At 49.9% G+C, this 20,016-nt stretch overlaps 2 protein-coding genes across 5 annotated transcripts in view; both read left to right on the top strand.

The window, feature by feature from the left end:
• Positions 1–3,268, top strand: part of ATG16L1 (autophagy related 16 like 1) — a 35,930-nt gene extending 32,662 nt beyond the window's left edge. For all 3 annotated transcript variants that reach the window (XM_058700832.1, XM_058700843.1, XM_058700839.1), the window contains 4 exons: positions 164–313; positions 455–502; positions 849–950; positions 1,726–3,268. In XM_058700832.1, coding sequence (XP_058556815.1) covers positions 164–313; positions 455–502; positions 849–950; positions 1,726–1,819 — 394 coding nt within the window. In that variant the 3' untranslated portion in view covers positions 1,820–3,268. The remainder of the gene's footprint in view (positions 1–163; positions 314–454; positions 503–848; positions 951–1,725) is intronic.
• Positions 3,269–14,176: 10,908 nt separating this feature from the next.
• SAG (S-antigen visual arrestin) overlaps positions 14,177–20,016 on the top strand; it is a 30,253-nt gene continuing 24,413 nt past the window's right edge. The window contains exons 1-3 of one of the 2 annotated variants that reach the window (XM_058700858.1): positions 14,177–14,360; positions 15,282–15,412; positions 19,438–19,498. In XM_058700858.1, coding sequence (XP_058556841.1) covers positions 15,338–15,412; positions 19,438–19,498 — 136 coding nt within the window. In that variant the 5' untranslated portion in view covers positions 14,177–14,360; positions 15,282–15,337. The remainder of the gene's footprint in view (positions 14,361–15,281; positions 15,413–19,437; positions 19,499–20,016) is intronic. The other variant, XM_058700868.1, reaches the window with a different exon arrangement.

Raw genomic sequence — 20,016 nt, 5'->3', positions numbered from 1 at the left:
GATTTCTATAAGGTTGGAACACATTCGCTGTCCTTGAAGAGTACCGCGGTCCAGTCGAATTATCTTCTCCCCACTTCTCTGTGGAGCACGGCATCCTGGTGAAAATGGGCAAGTTCTGACACTTCTGTGTCCCGTTTTCTCAGACTTCCCTTCCCTTTTGTAGATCGGAGAGCATCGTCCGGGAGATGGAGCTGCTGGGCAAGGTCACTGCCCTGGACTTAAACCCGGAGAGAACCGAACTCCTCAGCTGCTCTCGCGATGATCTTCTAAAAATCATCGATCTGCGAGTAAACGCCGTCAGACAGACGTTTAGGTAACTGGACCCGTTGGTTTGGGTTGCATTTGAATCTTGCCAGTTTCCTGGGGGGGTCACGTGAACACCAGAGGCCCTGGCCCTGCTCGTAAGTCCCGAGTGTGGTGAGCTCTTGGGGTAACAGTGCTTTGTTGGTTGCAGCGCCCCTGGGTTCAAGTGCGGCTCTGATTGGACCAGAGTTGTGTTCAGGTGAGTGGTGGCGCTGCTCCCGCCTCGCCCCTCGCCCCACCCCCCACCCAGTGCATCCCCAGGGGGCCTTTGCACACCCTCTCACCCTGAGGGAGTGTCCAAGAGTGACCTGTAAGCTCATCACTAGGGGGTCATTATCACCGTCTCCTTCCTTTCTGGTGTCCTGAGAACTGTTTGAAGGCTTCCGGGGAGGGTGGGCGCCTCCCCGGGACAGCGCCGGGCAGGCTCTCTGGAGAAGGGCAGCCCCCTTGCCTAGCTCTGGCTCTGCCCGTGTGGCGCTTCTCCCGCAGGACGCTGAATCGGGGGTGGGCGGTTGACACCTTATCTGGTCTTCCGTGTTCTCTAGCCCCGACGGTGGTTACGTGGCAGCGGGCTCGGCTGAGGGCTCCCTCTACGTCTGGAGCGTGCTCTCGGGGAAAGTGGAGAAGGTCCTTTCAAAGCAGCATGGGTAAGGTGAACCCTGTTAACCCCCTGCGGTCGTGAGCAGGTCCTGTGACTTCATCCCAGGGGGTCCTTTCCTCTTCGGCCACGGACCTGAGTCAGCCCTGCGAGGGCAGCATGCGCTCGCTTGCTCTGCCGTGAGCTGGGTCGGTGGAGAGAAGCTGGGGCCATTTGTGCAGTACAGAGGAGGGCGGCGTTCTGCTTATTGGTGTCACGGGCTGTTTCGGTTAGAGCCATTCGAGTAGTGGCTGCCGGAGAGAGGTTGGGGAGACAGTCTGCCTTCCTCAATAACTGGCCCCTCCTCTCCGCCTCTCCTCCCTTCTGAGCCCCTTTGCACAGGAAACTGCTTGTAAAACACTGATTTTCGCCTGCTATTTTTCAGTCTTCCCCCGGCCTCCTTTCTGTCTTAGCTTCGTTCTCCACCCAAGCTCGCTGCTAGTGAGACACCGGGCTTTCCTCCGTCACCACCTCTCTCCGCCCCCAAGAGCAGTGGCCACTGCCCGCCCCTCAGCCCCCTGAGGCTCTCGTATGAGGGTACGAGCTGCCCCCTTGGGGTAGGAGCCTTGATAAGGCCTAGCTCCTTTCATTCCTAAACCGCTTCCGAAAATACAACGCAGGGTTCCTTTGGGTTTTTTGGCACGTTAGTAAGGGCCTGCCTGTGAGTGGGAGCAATACTGCCAAGTAAACCAGGCCCTGGAAAAGGCCTTGCTCCCTGAACGTGAAGGGGACCTAGTGTTCAGTTCACCGAGATCTCACACATGTTCCGACCTCTCCCTTTGAAGCTCGTCCATCAATGCGGTGGCGTGGTCCCCCTCTGGCTCCCACGTGGTCAGTGTGGACAAAGGAAGCAAAGCTGTGCTGTGGTCAGAATATTGACGGCACCTCCTCGAGAGAGAGCAGAGCCGAAGCTGGAGACGCACGCAGGCTCCCGCAGCTCTGTCCTGGCGGGGGGTGTGTTGGGTGTAGCTCTGACCGCCAGTGGAGAGCCCGAGCCACGTGGCGCAGTGGCTTCCTTTGCACGGGATTTCCGAGGATTTGGGCTGAGGTCTCTACGGCCTGAAGGAATAACAGTGCGAGAACCTGACCCTGTAGTCACTTAGCAGAGGTGCGGGTTCTTGCCCTGATTCGGTGGGAAACACTACTGGCTCTGATCTTCCATACCTCAGTGGGGGGAGCGGGGACACCTACCGGTTTCCTCGCAGGCCGGCAGTGCCGGGAACACCCCACACGCCTGGGGTCGGTTCTCCCTCCAGGCTTTCTCCCGACCTTCTACGGTTGGTTCTGGCCGAATGCATGTCCTGTCACCCTGGGGTCATTTTCCTGGTGAACTCGCTTTAATCATTGGATTAACAGAAACCCAAACAGGATTACCCCTGTCCTCGGCTGCGGGGGCTGCCCTGATTTCTGAGGAGACAGGACTGTGGTCCCTCCCCGTTGGTCTGTGTCATTATTACGAGGCTCTTAACTCTGATCTCATCTGATTACTGTTGGAATTTCCTTAGCTCTCCCAAACTGTTCTTAGAAAGCCTCTGTTCTTCAAAGCTTCGGGCGTCCTTTCTCCCCAACAGTGCTATATACTAATTTCTCAGTCAAGAGATAAATCCCAACTTGGTTAAAAAATACTTTTTGGAGGCGGGAGAGGAAGGGTGCAAACCTTCTTCCAGGAAAGTGTGCTGCAGGGGCAGAGTGTATTCCTGTGTCCATCTGTAGACTCCCAGAAAGTGGGTGCACGCCACCTTCCAGGGGTGCCTCGCTTCTACCCGCGGGTGACGAGGGATTGGAGGCCTCGAATGTATTCGCCTGGAGCCGGTAGTTCCAGGTCACTGCCCTTTTGCCAAGCCTACGTGCAATAGCCCCTCGGTGCTTTAGTGCGAGAAGCCCATTCCAAGAAGCATGGGAATGTCATCTTTAGGTTTCAGGAGTTATGATCAAGGCCGGGGGCAACTGGCCTGTGGCTTTCTTTTTTGTTTGTTTGTTTGTTTTTTTACACATTTATCCTTACCATTTTACCTGTGTATATCATTTTAGTTTTTGAGTGACTGAAACACCGATACGTTTATCACCTTTTAATTTGCACTTTATACTTTTCCTTCTGCACTTGTTCTCTGGACAGCTGTGGGTCACGAGAGCTGGAGCTGGGTGAGGAGGGGGGCCGCCGCCGTCCTCCCTCTTTGCCCGGCCCTCCTCCCCCCATTTCAGCTTGCTCCAAGAGCTCAAGGGGAGGTGGAATTCATAGGCCAGGGCGCAGCTGTTATTTATTTAATTATGTTGCCCAACAGAACTTGATTGTAAATAAAAAAAGAAATCTGTTCTATACTTTTCAAACTCTGTGTCTCTTGGTGGTTATTTTATTCTCTTCTGTCCTTAAGAGAAAAAGCTGTTTATCTCTTTTCCTGGTGTTCGCTCATTTGTAAATAACAGCTAGTATTCTTCTGGAATCTCTCCTTGTCATTCAGCATTTAAGCCCAAATTGCCACTGCCTGAACACCAGCATTCCAGTTTCACGTCACATGTAAGTCTTAACCCGACTTTACATCTTACAACCTGACTGCATCTGGGCATCTGTCCTTCCGAGAGCCCAGCGCGCCGACGAAACTCCCGCCGTCGGCCCAGTGCTGTGGCAGATGTGAGCCTCCAGTTCCTCACCGGAGACCTTGCCTGTAGGATTGGTGACGAGCTATACCTGTCTCCTGTTGGTCTCTGGCCTCTTCTTTGCTGAAGGGGCAGGAGTTACCTCACAGAGGAGTGATTTGTTCGTGGGCACTCTGGTCTCTAGCAAGCAGCCTAGTGCTAGGACGAGTCCTGATGTTCCGGAACCCTCCCCGAGAGACCGCTGTCCGGTTCGCTTACTGCTGCATTTACTGAGGGGCCTGCCAAAGTCCATTTAGCCCAGCAGCTGGGCTTGGGATTCCATCACGATCTGAAGTCTCAGAGGCAGCTGGCAGCCTCCAAAGAGCTGAGAGAGCCCTTTGTAGCTCTTTGTACTCACTTTCGAGGAGGTGAGTCATTCTCAGAAGAGGCCTCAAGTAAGCATTGCAGTAGCCTCCGGTTATCCTGTTTTCTTTGAACTTGCAGGGAAGCTTGGCTGCTCTCTACTTTGAACAGAGATGCTTCAGTTTGAGGTCCGTCCACACTGTGAAGCTCTCTTCGGGTCCCTTGACTGCCAGGGCTGAGCTGTTCAGTGTGCGGGCACCCACTGCAGTGGAATAGGATTTGCACCCAGTTCACGGTCCTGATGCTCCCATCTGTCAGATCTGGGGCCCTGCCCCACTGCTGCGGCTTCTGCTGGCAGGGGTGTGGGGTGGGCGCGGTTTTCCCGTTTCCCAGGTGAGTCCGAGTGGTCGGAGCTGGTACGCTTCTGTGGAAGCGGTGTTGGCTTTGACCCGGACATTAACATATCTCAGAAGTTGATTGTTTTGACATATTTTTTAGATGAACTTCTGTTCCGTAGGTCGTTTCCCCAAATGGTGTGATAAATCAAGCTTGGTGCCTTACTCGTAAAGCACATACTGTGTACACGCTAGTCTTTGTCCTAGAAATCTTGCAAAGCCCCTCTTCGTCTTTCACTTTTCACGTCGTGGCTCACAGATTTTGTATGGATGCCGGCGTGAGTGGGTGAAGCTGCTCTCAGCTGGGAGGGGCCTGCCTGCCCCCAGGGGTGAGCTGCTTGGGAAGTTCCAAATTGCTGAGTGTACCAGGGTCTTCACATGCGTAGCACAACCGTGCTCTTAGAGAACTGGAAGTTTTGAAAGGTGCACTTGAAACTCCTCACCCTTGTGGGCACCGGGAGAGAGAGCAGCCATGATGAAACGCCCCACACACGAAACCACAAACGTTTCTGGATTTCTGCGAGATCTTGGGTGGTCATCAGGAGCCTGTGGCTCTCAGATTCTGTGATCTTCCAACCGCATCCCGTGTCACAAGTCGGGGCGTTTCACAGCTTGGCAAGAAGCTGTTCTAGGGTCCTGACCCCTAGTGGGCGCCGTTGCCTGCAACCTGCCTGCTCCTCCAGGCCCGCGGTGCGGGGCTGAGCCCAGATGGCCCCAGGCTGGCCGAGTTGATGCCTTTACTCCACTACGTCTTTCCTCTTGTGCCCTACTGTAATTCCCACTCGCTAGAAATCCCAAATTTGCAAGCCAATAATAAACTTTGGAAATCTTGAGTTAAGTGAAATGTACCCATTTGTTAGAAAATGGAGGGAAATTGGTGCAATCCAGTAAGATTGGTCTCTGATCAAAAAATTTTTTCTTAACCTGCTTCATCTCGGCAAAATTTGATTTTCGTACCTCAGGAAGCTCTGGGTTTCATAGCACAGCCCGACTGGTTTCTGTCTGTGCCTCCCAACCCCTCCCTGTCTTCCTTCCAGATACTTTTTCCATACTGTTTGTGCTCTAGCTGGGCTGTGCTCCTCGAACACTCCCCGTCTCTCTCAATTCTGCCCAGAGCTGTGCGGCCCTCATCTGGCCCTGACTGACTGGCACAGGGCACAGTGAAGACACCCACATCAGGGTGGATCCAGAACCTGATGAGGCTAGAAGAAGTCCCGGTGCCCCTCCCCTTGCCCGTGTCCCCCCCCCCCCCGCAGCTTTGCCGGAATATTTGACAGCAAACTTAAAGCATGTCATTTTCCCCATAAATCAGCATGCATCATCCCAAAGCTAACCAGGACACTGTGCCATAAGTTACACCTCGAAGAATTAACGGGAACTCCATGTCCCTGACTATCCAATCTATATTCGAATTTTCCTGATTGTTTCAACAATGGGTTCCTTACGATTGGCTTGTTTGGATCAGGGTCCAGTTAGCTTTCACTGCATAACAAACTACCTTAAAAAGTAATGGCCTGAAACAACCTTTATTTCTTCCGATTCTGTGAGAGGGCTGGGCTGGCCCAGTTGAGGATGAATAGTAGAGGGTGGCCTCACGTCTGGCGGGCAGCTAGGAGAACACGGATGACGCACCAAGCATGCGTGCCTCAGTGTGCAAGCACTTGTCACTCTGCCTGGGTCGCCTTTGTCACATCCCATTGGCCAGAGCAGATGGCACAGGCATCTGCCTGAGTGTGGGGCGCCACATGGGGACAGGAAAGGGAATTGATTGTCCACAGTAAGGCCTCATTCTGTTCTCCTCTTCGGTCTTTTTTATTCTAGAACAGTATCTGTTGCAGACTTCTTTCTATGCCGCATGCTGGGTTTGGTTGACTTTGCTCATAGGGGCAGTACGTGTGTCCCACGTGGGAACAAGCAGCCCTGCATGCCTCTGTGTCCCAGGCTCCTGTGGATTTGCTCTGGCCCTAGATGTGGAGAGGAGAGCAGGTGAATTTGGGTTCTGGGCTTCCTTTTCCCAGAGAAACAGACTTAGGAAACCACAGTTATGCTTGTAAGTCAGGCCAGGCAGCACGCAGGCTGGACACAGTCTGGTTTCTGGTCGGGAATCAGAAGTGTGTTGATCCCTAGAGGACACGCCCAGATGGTTCTAAGAACCTGTGAGTAAAGTCTCAGGAGCAGCCGTACCCTGGACCCCCAGGCAGTGCTTGGCACAGTGGGCACTTGGTCACGTTTTTATTTAGTAGGATTGAGTCAGCAAAAAGCAAACCAGATAGCCCCTAAAGGGGGGGCCAAAGGGACAAGAGAGGAGGAGGGATGGAGAGTAGTTAGAATCTAGGAATAAACCACAGAGGAAGTGGAAGTGTTGTGTAGAAGCTGTTGTGTGCATGTAGGTGTAGGTTTGGGGTCACAGTGCAAAATGTGTACTGTTTTTAAATGTATTGAAATTCACATAAAATGAGCCATTTTAAAGCGGATTCACAGTGGACAACCACCACCCCTAATTCCAACCAAAAAAAGGGGGCATTTTTGAAACCAGGTTCGTGTCTTTTTTCCAAACACTTTTGATCTAGAGCAGTTGATCTACCTGAAGAAAAGTGTGCGCCCTTGTCTCAGCTCAGGTTGCTTTAAGGAAACACCACAGACCAGCTCAGACAGCTCAAGCAATAGATACTCCTTTCTCCCACTTCTGGAGGCGGGAAGTCTGAGGTCAAGGCACCGACAAGGTGGGTTCCGTCCTGCAGCCTTAGCTTGCAGGTCACTGCCGTGCACCGCGTGCTCGCCTGACCTCCTGCTGCACTTGCAGAGTGGAGAGTGGGTGTCTCTTACAAGAAAGCTAATCCTGTCAGATCAGGGCCCCACCCTCATGGCCTCATCCAACCCTGATCACCTCCCAGCACCCCATCACACAGGGTGGGGGGTGGACACAAACTCAATCCATAACAGTACTCCCCTCGGAAAGGCGTCTTCCTCCGTGCGATCTGCATCACGAGGAAGCTGCTCAGTTTGTGGTCGGCTCCAAAATCTTGTGTTGAGGCAGCTTCGTGACCCCTGAAGGGCCCTCTGGTGTTGGGACCCACGTGGCGTGGTCAGGGTGAAGAAGCCCCCGAGGCACATGTCATTGGCCGCTCGTGGGAGAGGACAAAGGGAAGTGTTGGCCAGGATCCCCCTGCCTCCACTCTGCACGGGACTCTCCTTCTATAGGACTCACCTGCACATTCGATGCATCTCCCCAACTCTGCAAGTCAGGAGTCTGTAGGTGGCAGGCCGAGGCCCAGCTGCCTCCCCAAGGTCGCAGTGGACCCATCCGTAGGCCACAGAGCCCAGGACTCCAGTCTGGAGTCTCACATGTCTCCTTTACATGGAAACCTGGAGCGCCAGGTACTATTCCCTACATGACTCCTCAGCACACACATTTGAAATCTGCGTAAGGGTGGGCCCCCGGCATGGTGAGAGGGTTTCGATGCCCATGAGGAATGACCATCTGTGTCCTGATCATGAAAGAGTCACACGTAGAAGATACTGGATTAACTTGCAGCAATGAAGAGAGGTGGAAGGGAAGCTGAGTCCTTCCTAACAATTTCCCCATGGGTCACACACAGTTTGAAAGAAAGGTGGTAATGATTTCCCCATCCCTGGAAGCATTCAGCCACTTCTTTTTTTTTTTTTTTTTTTTTTTTTTTTTTTTTATTTATTTTTGGGACAGAGAGAGACATAGCATGAACGGGGGAGGGGCAGAGAGAGAGGGAGACACAGAATCGGAAACAGTCAGCCACTTCTTATTGTGGATATAGAGTAGAACCAAGCTAGGGGTGGAGTGTGGCCTACATCCTTTTTTTTTTTTTTTTTTTTTAATTTATTTTGAGAGAGAGCAAGCAGGGGAGGGGCGGAGAGAGAGGGGGGTGAGAGAATCCCAAGCAGGCTCCACACTGTCAGCACAGAGGCTGATGCAAGGCTTGAACTGACGAACCACGAGATCATGACCTGAGCCGAAACCAAGAGTCGGACGTTCAACCGACTGAACCACCCAGGTGCCCCTGGACTACGTTCTTTTCCGAGGTGTCTGCCCAAACCCACAGGATTCCATTTATGGTTTCACATGCCCTAAACCACCCTGACCTAGAACAGCTGTCTGTTCTTTAGGTCAGTTGACCAAGAGGTGCATGTTGGAATTAAGGTGGTTTTAAAAGCTCTTGATTCCCTGGCAGTCTTCGTAAATACAGTAGACCCCAGTCTTCTCGGGTCCTCTCTGCTTCGGTGAAACCAAGGCAATGAGGACACAAGGTTTTCATGTTGTAGTTGACGTTTAGCGGAGTATGCCAGCGTTCCTTGCACACGTGCCCTCGTAAAACCCTAACACGATAACCTAGCCCCAAAGCCCATAAGCTTCTTAAGCTGAACATCCCCAGCCTGGTGCTGTGTCTGGTACTGGGAGGGGAAGCCCAGGGCTTGTAGCTTCGTGGCACCGGACGCCGACTCCAGAGAAGCTGGCATTGCTGTCGCCGGTGGTTCCCAGACGGCGAGCGTTCAAAGAGCAGTCAGGTTCCAAAATAACTAGAGAAAGGTTGACAACTTTTTCTTTGGGCCAAGTAAGGATGTTTTTTTTCTGAACTACCATCTACTCTAATCTTTATTTTATAAGAGAGAGGACATTTTGTTCTTATGCTTAGCAGCTGCATTCTGAAACATTTATGAGTGAAGTGTCATGATGTCTGCATTTTGCTTTCAAAGGGTTCCAAAGGAACAAGCAATAGACAGGTGGAACACACACAGGGAAGTGTTCGTTGTCAGAGCCCAGTGTTGACTGTGTGGGTGTTGCTTGTATTATTCCAGCTTTTCCCTACATTGTAAACAATAGGTTTCAGAAAAACGCAAAATTCATGGCAGATCAGTGGTTGCCGGGGACTGGGGAGGCTGGTGGAGAAGCTGATTGAAATAGGGGCCAGGGAACTTCTGGGGGTGATGGCAATGTTCTGTCTTGACCATAGTGGTAGTTAAGCTCCTCAAACTGAACACTTCAAAATGGGCAGACTTGGGGCAACTGGGTGGCTCAGTCGGTTAAGCGTCCAACCTTGGCTCGGGTCATGATCTCGTGGTTTGTGGGTTTGAGCCCTGCATTGGGCTCTGTGCTGACAGCTCAGAGCCTGGAGCCTGCTTCAGATTCTGTGTCTCCCTCTCTCCCTGCCCTTCCTCAGCTCGTGCTGTCTCTCTCTGTCTCTCAAAAATGAATAAACATTAAAAAAAAATTTTTTAATGGGCAGATTTACTTGTGTGTAAAGAATGCCTCAATAAAGAGAGAGAGAGAAAGGACATTTTAATATCCAAAAGCTGAGAACTTCATAACCTTAGGATAATTCACATTGAATGCATTTGGCTCCATGACAAAACTTACAACAGCGCCCTTCTTTTTCTCACTTTTCTGCCAAGCAGAGAAAAATTCACCACAGACCAGAGGCTGGGAACGACTACCAGAGACTCCATTTCCCAACAAATGAGGTCTGGTATCCGGCCCACCCCCAGTTTTTCCCACCTGCCAGGCGTCGGCAGGTCAGCAACTGAAGTCTGCCGATCTGTACCCTCCCAGCAGCCTGGTGCTAAGAGAACGGTGTCCCAAGAGCACCCACAGCCTGGTGCTAAGAGAACGGTGTCCCAAGAGCACCCACAGCCTGGTGCTAAGAGAACGGTGTCCCAAGAGCACCCACAGCTGCAGGCAGGTCCCAGGTGCTGCGGCCACCGCTCAGGGCAGCCCTTCTCATGCAGACTCTAAAAGAAGCACCCTGGTCATTTGCCTTTCTCTTATGTGCGTGGTTTTTTGTTTTTTTTTTTTAATTTTTTTTTTTTTACGTTTATTTATTTTTGAGACAGAGCATGAACAGGGGAGGGGCAGAGAGAGACAGGGAGACACAGAATCTGAAACAGGCTCCAGGCTCTGAGCCGTCAGCACAGAGCCTGACGCGGGGCTCGAACTCACAGACTGCGAGATCATGACCTGAGCCAGAGTCGGACGCTTAACCGACCAAGCCACCCAGCCGCCCCTGTGTGCGTGTTTTTAAGGGGGGAAAAAAAATCAGAGATTCTTTTAAATTTATGACAATGTTATGTTTTAACCATTCCTCTATGGGAGAAGTAAATGACTCTTGGAGAAAACATTTTTAAAACAGGTGAAACCTAACATACCCACCACACAGAGACCACTGTTAGTTCTTTATACATATCCTTTCAGATTCTGCATATTAAACATGCATATGTGTGTATACACATATAGGTACAAGTTTGCATAGGTGCATAGGTGTGTATTTGCAAGGTGTGATCATATTACGCATGCCATCCTATGATCTTCTTTGTGCAGTCACTAGCTCTCCCTTCTTATTCCAGATATTTCCGTCTTACCTGCCACCTAGACCACATCCAGATTTTCCCAGTAGACCCAAAATGTCCTGTAGATCCGGTTTTTCCAATTGGAGATACGCAGTCTGGGACCACACGTTGCATCTGGAGGTTGGGTCCCTTACGTTTTTTGATCTAGTACCTCCCTTTTCTGTGACATTGACTCATGAAAGACATCAGCCACTTTTCCATTCATCTAGTCACTCTCTCGTGCCATCTAGCTCGTTCCTCTCTTCCCTGCATTTCTATAAACTAGAAGTGATGTCTGAAGGCTTAATGGATTCCAGTTAACCCAAGGTGACACGTGACATCTGGTTGGCATCATTGCCAATTCTGAGATTGACCATGGACCATGCCTGGTTCCCCCAGTACTGTGAGGCTTGCACCTTGTGATAAGCCCAGGATCCAAATGCCATCACTTTGGTGCTATAGGAGCAGCCATTTCCCCATCACCTCTTCACCTGAGGCCTTTGACTCCAATGAATAATTGTCTGAGTCAATCATTTCATCAGTATTTGATAGTAACTTTCACCATCATTCAGCCACGGTAAGGCCAACAGATCAGGAGACAACGGCCACTGAAAAGATAATCTGTTACAGTTCCCAAAAGGAGGGGACAGCCCATGCCGCGTGGGGCCACATGGGGAAGCACCAGATTTTGTCAGGGGGCAGAAGGATGGAGGGGAAAACATGGGCAAGAGTCTCTGTGGTTTCCCCAGGAAAGAGCTGATGAGGCAAGATATGTGGGTTGAAGATTGGGAGAGTTTGAATAACTTCTTCCGGCTCTTTAGTGATGGGCTCTCTCCAGTGTCTGAATCCTGGTCTGGGGATAATTAGGGCAGGGCAGTAGTAGCTCAGTGTGAGAGCCTGACCAGGGAGGAAAGGAGGCCTCCAAGGTGTGTGGGCTCTGAATTGGTTACTTTGCGTATGAAAGGCTGTCTCTAGGAAAGGGCTAGCAGTCTCCAGGGGCCGCAGAGCCCCAGATGGCAAGGCAACAGAAATAGGGAAAATATGGGGCACCTGGCTTGCTCAGAAGAACAGGTGACTCTTGATCGAGGGGTTGTGAGGGGTTGTGAGTTTGAGCTCCACAATGACTGTAGAGATTACATACATACATACATACATACTAAAATACAGAAAATCAAAAGGCATGGCTGGCTAATGGAATCAGAGTTTGTCAAATGATGTTTTTCTAATTCTGTCATTCCTTTTGCCAGCTACTGCTGGTATTCCTCTGGTTTAAAAAAAAAAAAACACAAAAAAAAGCTTTCCCCCTTAGAAATTTATAAAGTTTCTGCCAGCTATTACACTGTTGCAATCCAGAGACTCATCGATGGGCTGCTTCAAGGCTAGTGAGATCCCTCTCCTAAGCGCTGGAGATGGGATAGGTAGTCGGAAGTCTCTGTCCCCCCTGGAGCATGCATTCCAGGAACGATGGGGCCGGGAACAGACAGGAAAACAAGGCACACAGCTTCTCCTGTATGTGAGACAGTGATAAGTGACAAGAAAAATAATGCAGAGAAGGCTGCAAGTTCTGGGCGAGCTGGTACCTTATAGGCTGTGGGGTGAATGGGGTGACATTGAAGTAAAGAGCCAAAGGAAGGGGCTCTCTGTGAGAGGAGTGTTCCAGAACAGGAAACAGTTAAGCGCAAAGGCCCTGTGGCAGCTTTAGAGAAAAGTGAAGAGACCAGTAGGCCGGAGAAGTGGGTGAGGTAGTGAGAAATAAGCCCGTCGGCCCACTCAAAGGAGGGATGTGGAGACTCAGCGCGCAGGGAAGTGAAGTGAAGTGAAGTAGTCTGATTGGGGCAAATGTTCATTCCCTCCTCCCTTTGTTCTTTGGCGCGTGTTCTTTGGCCTCTGGAAATAAGCGCTCAAAAGGGAGAGGGGAAGAAGAACCAAGAAGTGAAGTGTGTAAGGGTTTGGGACTCCATTGGGGGGGGAGGGTGGGGTTTGTACATACTTCCAATAGGTTATAAACCTGTTAACTGGACAGTGTAGCTTTTATTTGGTATTTCTGAAAATGAGTCATCTCCCTTACTTCTCACAAGAGGTAACAGGGGAGCAAATCTGGGAGGGCCTTGCAGGCGTTGTCCAGGCAGAGGGGGAGCCCCCGGAATGTTTCCATAGATGCTAACACCCCAAAGTGTTAGAACATGCTTTTTGCTTAGACTTGGCTTCATTCCCGGACACAAGGTCAAGTCCAATAGGTAAATGTGTCTGCAGCGTCCCATGTGTTCATTCCCTGAGTGTTCTTGTGAGCAGCTGTCGTTCTAGGCACCGGGAACGCAGAGGTGAGGGAAACAACAGGATGGGTGCCTGCCCTCCTGGAGCCAAGAGTCAAGTGAGGGAAGAAAGATCATAAAATAACCACACAAGCATCAAATGCAGCTGTGCCTCCAGCCCAGCCCCGGAAGTTGGGGAAGGCTCCCTGGACGATGGGACTCCTCACTTATAGCACGGAGGGTGAAATGAGTCAGCAAGTTGAAGACAGAAGAAGAGGATTGTTCTTTTTTTTTTTTTTTTTTAATTTTTTAACGTTTATTCATTTTTTGATAGAGACAGAGCAGGGCGTGAGTGGGGGAGGGGCAGAGAGAGAGGCAGACACAGAATCCAAAGCAGGTTCCAGGCTCTGAACTGACAGCACAGAGCCCGACGCGGGGCTCGAACCCACGGACTGTGAGATCACGACCTGAGCCGAAGGCGGACGCCCAACTGACTGAGCCACCCAGGCGCCCCGAGAAGAGGATTGTTCCAGGCAAAAAAGAACGGTGGGGGTGGGGAAGTGGGGGGAAGTGTGGTACAGGACAATGTGGAAAGCAGGGAGAGATTTCAAGATGGTGCCCGTGTCCTGACAACAGTGGGAGATACTAAACGGAGGGGACAGGTCAGGGTTTGGGAGGCCCCTCTTCCACTGCAGACAAGGAGCCGGAGGCTGGACCTGGAGGTAGTCAGACGGCAGGAGACATTATGGTCCAAGGAAGCAGAGGGGGTGGTGTGGACTCAGGAGGAGGCTCTGGGGATGAGAAGATGTGGACAGGTTCCAGAGACAAGGGGGGAGGAGGGGTGCAGGTGGGGAGAGGAACAGACAAGACTGGGGACAATAATCAGGAGGGCAAGGGGTGGAGGGGAGGCACCCATCTGGTCTGGCTTGAATAACACCAGGATTCGGCTTGAGGTTGACATTTCTCCTTGACCTTTTTGTTTCTATCCCCACGCCCAAGGTTGCATTAGCCACCTGCTGAGTTTAATCAAGTTTGTTGAGCACTCGAAAATCCCCTGTCCTGGTGATACTGGGGGTGAAGGGCTAATCAGTCTATTTCCAGAACCCAAAGAGGGTTAGGATAAAAAGCAGCTTTTCCTGAGCTATCCACCCCCGCACCACGCCTTCCCCACTGGCGCTCCTGCACCTGTGAGCCCCTCTGGACGGAGACTCGTGCCTTTGCCTAATGCTTAGAACTGCTGAAACCATCAATTCGCCGGTCTCAACCCTAATCCCTTCTCCACCCTGCTCCTTAAATGGGATTTGGCTTCTAGACACTGAGACCCGGGTGTGGGCACCCTCCCCAAGTTCCCTACAAATTCCCCACGCACATCAGCCAGGGGCCTCGGTGGGGTCATCTGGTTACACAGAGCCAGGGCCGGCTGCTCACCCCAGAGGGACAGAGCCCTTCTCCTCGCCTCCCGGGCCCATCTGGCTGCACAAGGTACATGACCATCCCCAGCACAAGGCTTCTCGGAAACTCGGGGCAAGCACAGGGAAGAGCAAGGGTCAGGACGATGGGCGTTTTCATGTGGTCAGTCTGTCCCAGGTTTGCCTTCTCCGTGTGGTTTCGGGGACTTTGCTTGCTAAAGAGGCTCAGTTCACTGAGTTCCGGACAGCTAAGATGGCTTTTCCACTGTGCGTAAAGCTGGGGAGCAGTGAGAGAACAGGATAGGAAAACAGCTGAGTATGAGTTGCTGGGCAGAACTTCTGGGGACTTGGGGCACCTGGGTGTCTAAGTCAGTTGGGCGTCTGACTTCGGCTCAGGTCGTGATCTCACAGTTTGTGGGTTCGAGCCCCGCGTCGGGCTCTGTGCTGACAGCTCAGAACCTGGAGCCTACTTCGGATTCTGTGTCTCCTCCTCTCTCCGCCCCTCCCATGCTCATGCTTTACCTCTCTATCAAAAAATGAATAAACGTTAAAAAAAAAATTTAAAAAAGAACTTCTGGGGACTTGACATAGTTTGAAAATAATATTTGTGAAGTGGTTATCTAGTGGTCTTCAGGAACTTTCTCTATTCTAATTACCATAAGACATCGTGAGGATAGAATTTTAAATCCAACCTGGCTAAGTGTTATCATACCAAAGGCTAATCAGGAAGTAAAACCTTCTCATTGGAATCTAGCTGGGCTTCTGAGTGAGGTTTTCTAAGAAATGTTTGAGGCTTATCAAGAAAAATAAAACACATGTTTTTAAAAAAGCACACCACCGTGTAATAGAAACTAGACAAAGACCTTATTTAATCAAACATGGATATTCAAGCAGATCCAAAGAAATGTCTAATGGATCCACAGCATCTCACAAGTTGGTTTTATACCAAGAATGTCCTTGACTGTATATTGAGGATCATTTTACCTTTCCCCAGCCCTCTAACACCTGACTTACATCCCTCGGTGGAAGAAGCTTCCAGGGACAGATAACATGGCGGCCAGCGGGAAGACCGGCAAGGCTGCACCAAACCATGTTATCTTCAAGAAGATCTCCCGGGACAAATCGGTAAGTGGTACAGAGGTGAGCAACTTGATGCAATTTTTTTAAAGGAGCCTTTTCAAGAATAGACACGGGGATGGGGATACCTGGCCAGCTTAGTAGAGCATGCGACTCTTGAACTTGTGGTTGTGAGTTCAAGCTTCACGTTGGGTGTAGAGATTACTCAAAAAAGAAAAAAGAAAACAAAAAGAATAGACACAATCAACATCAAAACCCTGTGAGGTTGAGGAAGCTCTGTGTCTATTTTCTGTCTCTACGGGTGACAATGAGATATGAATGAATGAGTGAATTGTACAAATACAACTTCTTTTCAGTCTCATCAAGAATTTAGTCCTGAGACCTGTCATTTTCTCCTCATCTCTCAGTCCCCACCCCTTACCCCCCCATTTTACTTGGCTGGCCTTGAACCAATGACTTAAATTTTAAACACTATCTTAAAGGGAAGCCTGATGGAAGGTCTACACCACAGCCTCCATGGACGGGGTCTCCTTGCTCCACCTGATGGCTTCTTAGGGGCCAGCAATCTAGCTCGGCACCGTCCAATTCAAGCTGCAAATGTTATTTTAAAGTTTCTAGCAGCCACATTTATAAAAAAGAAGAAACAGAGGGAATTGATTTTCATATATACTTTTATTTAACCCGATATAGCCAAAAAACTATCATTTCAACATGCAAATGATATCAAAATTAATTGATGACATTTTACATTCACTTTCTAAGTCTCTGACGTCTGGTATGCATTCTACATTTATAGCACATGTCAGTTTGGAATGATATTCCAAGTGTCCAGGAGCCCCCTGTAACTAGTCGCCACTGCACTGGACGGTGTAGATCTAGATCATTCTTCTAGTTGACTTCTGAGGGTTTCCCGCGGAAGTGGTTGAGAATTTTCCTTTCAAAGGCTCTTGATACAGTTGGATCAGTCCACTCTTTACTCAAGCAGCTTAGACCTGGAGACTGGTTCCGACACTGAGTCTATGTGCAGCACACAGAGAATCATCATCACTGGCCCAAGTAGACGCTTAGCCAGCACATGCAGTTCTGAGATCAGGTGCTCCAGGGACTTCTCAGCGCTCTATTTTCTGTGCTCTGTAAAACTGAACTTTGGATTTTTCCTTTAGGGTTTATCAAATGTTAAGCCTCCCTGGGCCCAAAGGAAACTCTCTGACCCTCATAGTGCAACACAAGAGAAACAGGTTTGCACAGGGCACTCTGCCCTTTCTGCTCCCAGCTGAGGAACTCCACTGTGGGGTGATAGATAATTTGGGGACTCCTCAACCATTTATTCTCCAAACTCTTTCCCACTTGTGTCTTCCCAACTTCTGGCAGAAGAAGAGAGAAACCACTCCTGCTGGGCCATATGTTTTTCCCACTATTTTATTCCCCACACCTAGATAGACATCCTTTGAACCGAGAAATTTAGAATTTTTGTGCGTGTGGGCAAATCTATCAATTAATGTCTCACATATTAGGATTATTCCAATTGCAGGCTCTGTATGGCCCCAGGCAGGGTGCACCAGGAGCCCTGGGCCCATTTCTCTGTGATTCTCTCCACTCTGCCCTCTTCTGTGGTCTTCATCCTCCAGCTGGTGGCAAGATGGCTGCCCTAGCTCCAGCCATCTCATCCTCACTTCCTTCCTGAGAAAGGAAAAGACTGTTGCCTTCCTGGTGTCTCTTCTTAAGAGTGGGAACATATTTTCCCAGTAGCCTCCAGCAGACTTCTGTCATATCTGATCGGTCAAAACTGGCTCACATGCCCACCCTAAACCAATCCTGAGCCAAAGGAATTGGATGATCATCATTGGATCAGGCCAGTCAAGAATTATCCTCTGGGGCTGGCCTCCTCTTAGCCTGGGCCCCATGGGGATGGTGAATCCTGAATGCAGATGGCAACTTCTGTCCAGGAAGAAGGGCACATGGGTCTGTTGGTTGAGCCAACAGCATGTCGGCTGCCCCTCTGCATTGTTCGGCCCCACTTCCCTACCTGCTCCTGTCCCTTCCCCCACTCCCTTTCCGGTTGCAGCAGAACACATGCCTTTGCTCCCATCCAAGGTTCATGCTGTTTACACGTACGTCTCTTGGTCCACCTCCTCCTTAGAGTCTTACCATCAGCTTCCCTCTCTACCAGTACTTTGTCTGAACGTAAAAGCAAGGATGGACCTCGTGCATATTTTAAAAACATTTTTTTAATGTTTATTTATTTTTGAAGGAGAGAGACAGAGCATGAGCGGGGGAGGGGCAGAGAGGGAGACACAGACTCTGAAGCAGGCTCCAGGCTCTGAGCTGTCAACGCGGAGCCAGATGTGGGGCTCAGACTCACAAACTATGAGATCATGACCCGGGCCGAAGCCCGATGCTTAGCCGACTGAGCTACCCGGGCGCCCCCGGACCTCAGGTGTATTAAAGACAGCAACCAACAAACTCCCCTTAACCTACCACCTTTCCAGCTCCTCTTCCTCCAAGCTAAAGCTTGAAAAAGAAGAAAACACACTCTCTCCATCCACCTTCTCTCTTCCCTCCTCCCTGCCTCAGTCAGCTGCCCAACTGGCTTTCCTCTCGTCCGTCCATTCTCCACTTTGACGCCAATGTCATCTCTTCTATAAAATGGGGCTAATTCCTGTCTCATAGAGTAGTTGTGGGGATTCAGTGAAATACTGTAGTCAGTGCTTAGCTTGGCACCTGGGACATGATAAGCACCGAAATGCTATTCAGTCTTTCGTCCTGCTTAAAATGCTTCAACAGCTTTAAGGTTGGAACCATCACCCTGCATCCCCATTTGGTGGCCCTTCACCTGCAGATGAAACCATTGGTTCCAGAAGCATTCTCTTGGTTCTGGGCTTTGTATACACTAATGTTTGTTTTGTCCAGAAAACATCCTCACACCATCCTTCCCAGCCACCTGACTATGCAGTCCTTTGGGTGTTTCATCAATAATACAAATAACTTAGAAGGCACGGGGATTCACTCCAGAGTATCTGATGTGAGGAAGTAGATCTAGGAGATGATTGAATGCCAACAGAAATTATTTTGGGTGGTTCATGGAAATAAAAATATGAATTTAAGAGGCTTAGGGATGAAAGGGGCTAGGAAGGGTGCGTGAACTCACTCATTGGGGCCCTTAGCAAATGCTGATTAGATCCCTGCAGTGTATCAGACACTGTGGCAGAAACCTTGACGGCTGAAAGGTGAAAGAATTCTTACCATTAAGGCAGTCACAACCCTGTGGCTTAGAGCGGTGCGCTTTGATGAACACGACCTTTGTGCTTCCATAAAGGGGGTTGGCAGAGACCATCACTACCAGGGGCATGGAAACAGACAGCAAGAGGACCAAAACCATGGTCATTGCCCCCCAACTCCCCACACCCTCTTTCTCAGGGCATGGGTTCAGGTTTTCCCATACAGGAGCTCATCTGGTAGGATTTCAGGGATTACGGAACTCCTCCTGCCTCTTTACTCAGTTCAGAAATTCCTCTAATGAGGAGGGGAAACTGGTTCATTCAACAGCCAGCTGTAAGAGGCTTAAGTGTCGGGAGGAGACTCAATGTACATAAGCATAACTTTCCACGGAAGTATTATCAGTGAATTCAACAAGGTTACCTGGATGATCTCAGACCTGGGATGTCAGACCTGGGTTTCCCAGACCTCCAGGCTCTGGGAAAAGGTGGGAGAATGGGGACCATCCAAGGGGGTGGGAAGAATCCCTTGGAGCAGATTTATGGGGCTGAAGAAAGAGCACACCTTGCCTGCAATCCATAGTCTCTGCCCACAGCCAAGCAGGGAGAAAGTGGGTGATGGGCAAGCTGCAGGGCCAGGCAGCAGCTCAAGATGAATCAAAATGTGCCAGCTGTTGTGGGGCCAGGGGTTTTGTTTGTTTGGTTTTGGTTGTTTTGTTTTGTTGTTGTTTTTTTTTGTTTTGTTTTGTTTTGTTTTCTTTTGTTGTTTTTTTTCGGTTGTTGCTGATTTTTAACATGAACACTTTAGTGCTTTAGTGTTCTTTGGCCACTTGGAATCCCCATGTGTTCTTCCCACAGGTGACCATCTACCTGGGGAAGAGAGACTATATAGACGATGTTGACCAAATAGAGCCTGTGGGTAAGTTGAGTTTGGAGTAAGATTGTAATTAAAAAAAAAAATTTTTTTTTAACATTTATTCATTTTTGAAGACAGACAGAGACACATCGTGAGTAGGGGAGGGGCAGAGAGAGAGGAAGACACAGATTCCGAAGCAGGCTCCAGGCTCTGAGCTGTCAGCACAGAGCCCAACATGGGGCTTGAACCCACAAACCGCAAGATCATGACCTGAGCCGAAGTCGGAAGCTCAACTAACAGCCCCCCAGGCGCCCCAAGATTGTAATTTTAATGATGGTTTTCCTTTAAGTCATCAGACAACTGCTAGTTTTGTATTTCTTTCAAATCAGTTCAAATCCGCTTTGCTAATAATCTAATTGTAGGAATGCAAATTAAAACATGAGGTGCAATGCTGATTAGAAACAATTACAGAGCGTGGGGGAGACAAAGGACTCATTTCTAGAATATATAAAGAAACTCAACAGTAAGGACAACAAAATCCAATTAGAATTATGCACAAAGGGGTGCCTGGGTGGCTTAGT

This window comes from Neofelis nebulosa, chromosome 2 (genome assembly GCF_028018385.1).
Source record: "Neofelis nebulosa isolate mNeoNeb1 chromosome 2, mNeoNeb1.pri, whole genome shotgun sequence".
Lineage (NCBI taxonomy): Eukaryota > Metazoa > Chordata > Mammalia > Carnivora > Felidae > Neofelis > Neofelis nebulosa.
Note: the sequence above shows the minus strand (reverse complement) of the source record. Positions and strands in the feature narration are given on the sequence as shown.